This window comes from Triticum aestivum, chromosome 6B (genome assembly GCF_018294505.1).
Source record: "Triticum aestivum cultivar Chinese Spring chromosome 6B, IWGSC CS RefSeq v2.1, whole genome shotgun sequence".
NCBI classification, from domain to species: domain Eukaryota; kingdom Viridiplantae; phylum Streptophyta; class Magnoliopsida; order Poales; family Poaceae; genus Triticum; species Triticum aestivum.
In genome coordinates, this window is record NC_057810.1 from 476404711 (window position 1) to 476410533 (window position 5823).

General features: G+C 42.9%; 1 protein-coding gene across 5 annotated transcripts; it reads left to right on the plus strand.

The window, feature by feature from the left end:
- Positions 1 to 406: 406 nt before the first annotated feature.
- On the plus strand, positions 407 to 5275 carry LOC123137546 (uncharacterized). 5 transcript variants are annotated; one of them, XR_006468345.1, is made up of 9 exons: positions 407 to 858; positions 1060 to 1307; positions 1407 to 1469; positions 1881 to 2784; positions 3007 to 3054; positions 3509 to 3665; positions 4175 to 4222; positions 4677 to 4836; positions 4912 to 5275. XR_006468345.1 is itself a non-coding variant. In XM_044557338.1 (7 exons), exons 3-7 carry the CDS (start codon positions 1443 to 1445, stop codon positions 4721 to 4723), a joined length of 249 nt encoding a protein of 82 aa, XP_044413273.1. In that variant the 5' UTR covers positions 407 to 858; positions 1060 to 1307; positions 1407 to 1442; the 3' UTR covers positions 4724 to 5275. The 5 variants fall into 5 exon arrangements, 2 of the variants coding, with proteins under 2 accessions (XP_044413273.1, XP_044413272.1); XR_006468346.1 differs by having other exon boundaries at positions 2706 to 2784; positions 4677 to 5275; XR_006468344.1 differs by having other exon boundaries at positions 4677 to 5272.
- The last annotated feature ends 548 nt before the right edge of the window (positions 5276 to 5823 follow it).

Consider the following 5823-nt stretch of genomic DNA (forward strand, 5'->3'; position numbering starts at 1 on the left):
GGTACAACATAGAATAAGTATAATGATAAGTGGCGAAAAATACATGTGTAGGAGTGTCAGAAAAAATATCTCATGTGAAGTACTCCATAAAACTTAACATCCATAGACTACACGATGACCTAACTTAAATATATTCAACAAAAAAATTATCAACTTTTATGGAGATTCATATAACAAATTTTAAAATCATCAAACAAAAATGACAGTAACCAACGCTGATGATTTTTAGAAGATAAAAAGGATGGCAGGCATGCAGGGGAATCGGATAAAAAAGAATGGGTCTTTTTAGAAGATAATTTTTTTGATTTGGACAAGGCGCACAGTCACAAGCTCTCTCTGGTCAGTGCCTAATTTTATTTTAAAAAAACATTAGTTATCCTCCCCATCGCCCCCTCAGTCCCTCACATTTCTCTCCCCGTTCCCCATTCTCCCATGGTGGCCACACCCCTCACTCCACAGCCGGCCCTCTTCGTCACCAATGCCGGCGCTCCCTGGTCTGGCCGCCACTCACCTTCGTCACCACTGTCGGTGCTTCCTGGTCAGTCTGCGGCTCCCCTTCGCAGCAGCTGCTCTTCCTCCCCTTCATGTGGAATCGCTCAAGGAAGTGGCCGAGGAGGCCCTCGAGCTCGGCATGCTCGCGCCAGCGCTAGGCGCCGGCGGAGGTGGACGTGGAGGTGTGGCACTCGCACGCGCCTGCTCTACCCTGCACCTTCTCCGAATCCGTTCGCCGAAGTGCTCGAGAAGGCGCTTGAGGTCGGCATGCTCGCCGGCGACGCTGGGCCCCTCCCTCCTCCTGATGCCCTCTCCGTCGCCGCCTTGAGCCTCTCCACCCTCTCCCGTGCGGTCGTCTGGGTCCAGGTAAGTCCCTCTCTCCAACCCTGCCACCTGCTCCACGCCTCCACCCCGTCAATTTGGTTCTTCGCCAGGTGCATCGCCTCATTGAGAAATCACCATGAATGTTCCCAAGACTGTGTATAATTGTTCTGTTATAGGGCTTTTTTGCGGGGTTATAGGGCTTTATTATAAATGCTGATTTAACTGACTATTATTCTGCTCTAGATTGCTGCACCTTCTGGTTGTGAGTGGATCCAAGAGTCAGCATGATACAGTATCTTTTCAAAAGATGATAGATTATCTTCATGAAAGAAAGAAAGTTGGAGAATTATCATTGAAGAGGAATTCAGTGTCATGTGTTTCTCAAGAGCTAAAATGGAACAAGAAGTGCAAAACTCGCAATTCTTTTTGTAATACTATTAAGCTCATCATGGTGGTTACCATGAATGAGTGTCTGGTTTAATCTCTAGAAAGTGAGTTTTGTGTTACAATGTTGCCTTTCAAGACTGTTATATGAGAAATCTTCCGCTTAATTGGTGGCTATGTTGATGGTAAGGCCCTTAATGGTTCAGATTTCCCGAGGGAGGAAAAGGAGGTGCTGAAAGGGGATGGGAGCAACAAGTATAAATCGAAGAGTATGTTTTGATTCTGAGTTGCATTGCACAGTGTTTTCATTGTTCTAAGAAATTCATGGAATTGTATGGAACATTCCTTCATGTGATAGGCATATTTGTTTACTAAATCAAACTGCATAGTTCCAACAAACAGACATTCAAATGCACCATTTTACACTCTGAAAGTAGGAAGTGCAACTTCTTTAGTGTTTAGAATGGATCAGGTGTACTTCAAATCTTTTCAGTTCTAAATAATTATGAACATTCTCAATCATCATGTGTGCAAAAAGTGGGCTTATACAGATTTGTACAATTCATTGTAACATCATGGAGCTGAAACTAATTATGATTAATTTGGTCGTTCTCTGATGTGTGATTACGTTAATGCAATTGGCACCTTTGTAATTCGCTAAGCTAAATTCAATATTTCAGGTGTTCTGCGACAACTCAAGTCACCTTCATAAATTCTGGAAGCCAACTGTTTTGACACCAGGCCAAGGAGATAGAGTGCATTATTTAGTCAGTTACAAAAATGCAGTAGCCAAAAACACTAACCATTTTCCACATAAAAAACCATTAATTACCGTTCCCTCTCCATTTGCCTCTTCAGATCCTTAGGGTCTACATCTATGATACATTCTAGTTAGTTTAGCATCTCACCAGTTATCTGAATAATACATAAGCATCCAGTACAAGGGCATTTTTACCTTGGTACATGGCATCTCATCAGTTATCTGAATAATAAATAAGCATGCAGTACAAGGGCACTTTTACCTTGGGACATGGCCAGGGGTGTATGTGGTCCATTTTTCCTGTCATTAAGAAGTGCTGTTGAAGCCTCTTTCTTCTCACGGGCTTCACGACGTCTTTTAAGAATATCATCTTTATTGCGTGCATAATACTTTTTTTTCCTCTGCCTCTTCAATTCTTCAAGGTATGTTATAAATACATACCGCAACTTAGCACATAAGCAACAGCAAAACAGTAGAGCAAAGTAGGAACTGGTTGATGATAGTTACCCAATGTCTGGTTGTTGCTTATATCCTGAAATGGGGTGCGCGCCCCCGCACTATTGGGAGATGTCATACCTTCACCTTCATGTGAATATTCATGCCATTAAATTTTGAGAAGCATGGAAACTGTGGAAATTAATCATGAACACCACCATTAGATGCAAACATAGTACACTGTCCTTTCTCTTGATATTGTGTTTCAGCAGAGTTCTACTTTGACATTAAAATCAATTTTGAATGGCAGATCCCCTTATTGGACCACATTAAGTTGTTGGCCCTGCTATTTAACGTCCATGGTGATGCTGATGATGATCTTGGCAGGGGTAATGCTTTGATTTCATAGACCTGTTGCTTTGATAGCTAGAGAACTAATTTCTCAAGAGGACTTGATTTAGTGTTCTTATGATATTTTTTAGCTGGCGCTGTTTTTTTTTCATGGATTTTTTCTGTCCACTACATCATAAATCTGGTAATATAAAAGTAATATCTATTTTTGATTATGTAATGACCGACTGTTATCTTGCTTCTTACTCATGTATCTTCAGATTTATGTATCTGCCTGGGGTCTTGGCATGTCCTTGAGCACGCATCAGGTATCTATGTATCTGTTGGTATCTTAGTGCACTTTGTAGTTTCAGAGTAGCACTCTATAATTTGGCACATGCTGACATGCCTATGAGTGTATATGTATGTGCATGTGTACTGGCCATAGGCCCGAGCTGAAACTAATTATGATTAATTTGCTCGTTCTGTGATGTGCGCTTACATTAATACCATTGGCACCTTTGTAAATTCTATAAGCTAAATCCAATATTGTAGGTGTTCTGCGACAACTCAAGTCACCTTCGTAAATTCAGAAAGCCAAGGAGACAGGGTGCATGATTCAGTTAGTTACAAAATTGCAGTAGCCAAAACACTAACCATGTTCCACATAGAAAACCATTAATTACAGATATAAAACGAACGGCTTATAGCATTATGCTGTGCAACTGTTTGTTTTTTAGAACTCTATTCTGAAAATTCTAATCCTGTATAATGTTGCAATAGGTGAAAGGAAGAAGTTGAACCTGAAGAAGGGCAGGGAAGAATTATAGCTTTGTGTGGCCGGCTGGTTCAGGGGACGTGCAGGGCGGGCGCGGCTCCGCGGGTGCCGAGGCAGGCTCCTGGGTGGCTATCTCGCGGATGGGCCACACTGCAAGGGCAGGTTCGTGGGCGCCCGCTATCTTGCTGACGGATTACACGCTGTGAGCAGCAACAATCGGCGGTGGCGATCTTGCAGGGAGGCGACCGAGCGGTGCAGTGCCGCGAGGTATCGATGCGGGCAGGAGACGGGGTTGGTGGGAGGCACCCTGATCAAGGGCGAGGGAAGCTAATTTAGTTGAGTTTCCTTATTAGTTTGCGATCACAATTGCATAATTGTAGGGGACGTGGGCTGGTACTTGGAATATTCCTCCGGTGGTGGAGTACGGTCAGTCATAGGAATTTGCTAAGTGCACACCGTAGAGGTATTAGATCAATGATGGCTGTTAGATTAGGACATGTGGGACTAATTGTGTGGTGTTGATTGGTTCGTATGTTTTGTGGTACTAATTTTTGGGTGCACATAAGAAAGTTCTTGTTTGATTGTTTAATAATAGTGGAGATGGAGATAATATCTATTTTTGATTATGTAATGACCGACTGTTATCTTGCTTCTTACTCATGTATCTTCAGATTTATGTATCTGCCTGGGGTCTTGGCATGTCCTTGAGCACGCATCAGGTATGTATGTATCTGTTGGTATCTTAGTGCACTTTGTAGTTTCAGAGTAGCACTCTATAATTTGGCACATACTGACATGCCTATGAGTGTATATGTATGTGCATGTGTACTGGCCATAGGCCCGAGCTGAAACTAATTATGATTAATTTGCTCGTTCTATGATGTGCGCTTACATTAATACCATTGGCACCTTTGTAAATTCTATAAGCTAAATCCAATATTGTAGGTGTTCTGCGACAACTCAAGTCACCTTCGTAAATTCAGAAAGCCAAGGAGACAGGGTGCATGATTCAGTTAGTTACAAAATTGCAGTAGTCAAAACACTAACCATGTTCCACATAGAAAACCATTAATTACAGATATAAAACGAACGGCTTATAGCATTATGCTGTGCAACTGTTTGTTTTTTAGAACTCTATTCTGAAAATTCTAATCCTGTATAATGTTGCAATAGGTGAAAGGAAGAAGTTGAACCTGAAGAAGGGTAGGGAAGAATTATAGCTTTGTGTGGCCGGCTGGTTCAGGGGACGTGCAGGGCGGGCGCGGCTCCGCGGGTGCCGAGGCAGGCTCCTGGGCAGTGGCTATCTTGCGGATGGGCCACACTGCAAGGGCAGGTTCGTGGGCGCCCGCTATCTCGCTGACGGATTACACGCTGTGAGCAGCAACAATCGGCGGTGGCGATCTTGCAGGGAGGCGACCGAGCGGTGCAGTGCCGCGAGGTATCGATGCGGGCAGGAGACGGGGTTGGTGGGAGGCACCCTGATCAAGGGCGAGGGAAGCTAATTTAGTTGAGTTTCCTTATTAGTTTGCGATCACAATTGCGTGTGTAGGGGACGTGGGCTGGTACTTGGAATATTCCTCCGGTGGTGGAGTACGGTCAGTCATAGGAATTTGCTAAGTGCACATCGTAGAGGTATTAGATCAATGATGGCTGTTAGATTAGGACATGTGGGACTAATTGTGTGGTGTTGATTGGTTCGTATGTTTTGTGGTACTAATTTTTGGGTGCACATAAGAAAGTTCTTGTTTGATTGTTTAATAGTAGTGGAGATACCGACGTAGTTCTAGTAGACATTAGTACTCATATGGAGCACAAAGATACTTCTCTCAGTCTTTCATAGGTTGCAGCTAAGCATCACAGCGTACCTAAGCTTAGAGAACCTACACCGCTCTTAATAGTATGTTGGTCCTAGGACTCAGATAAGAGATAGAAGAACGGTGAAAGGAATGCTACATCTTCACTTCGCTTTCAATCTTCTCGATTGCAGTCATTCTTCCTCGGACGAACCAAACGAATATTGCTTCACGTCAGCAATGATGTTAAGAGGTCAATTCCTTCGATACAATCTTCTCACTTTCACATCTTCTCAAAATGTAGCTCATCCTTCTATACTACGCAGATAATCTTCAATGTAGTTCTTCAAACTTCACACCGAATACAACATTCTCCTCTGGCTTGCATGGACTATTTATCTCTATGTGCACTAGCAAACAAATCAGTCCATACCTATTTCTGACAACAATCTTCAAAATACAAGGGGACAAACCATTTGCACCAACAGTATTGTATCTGCTTTATGTTTTCAAGGTTGAATATGTTG

Excerpts from the sequence above, each read along its gene's own strand:
- LOC123137546 (XM_044557337.1), top strand. The coding sequence starts at position 433 with ATGGTGGCCACACCCCTCACTCCACAGCCGGCCCTCTTCGTCACCAAT. Across the intron at positions 859-1,059 it reads GTGCGGTCGTCTGGGTCCAG|ATTGCTGCACCTTCTGGTTG; the intron begins GTAAGTCCCTCT and ends ATTCTGCTCTAG.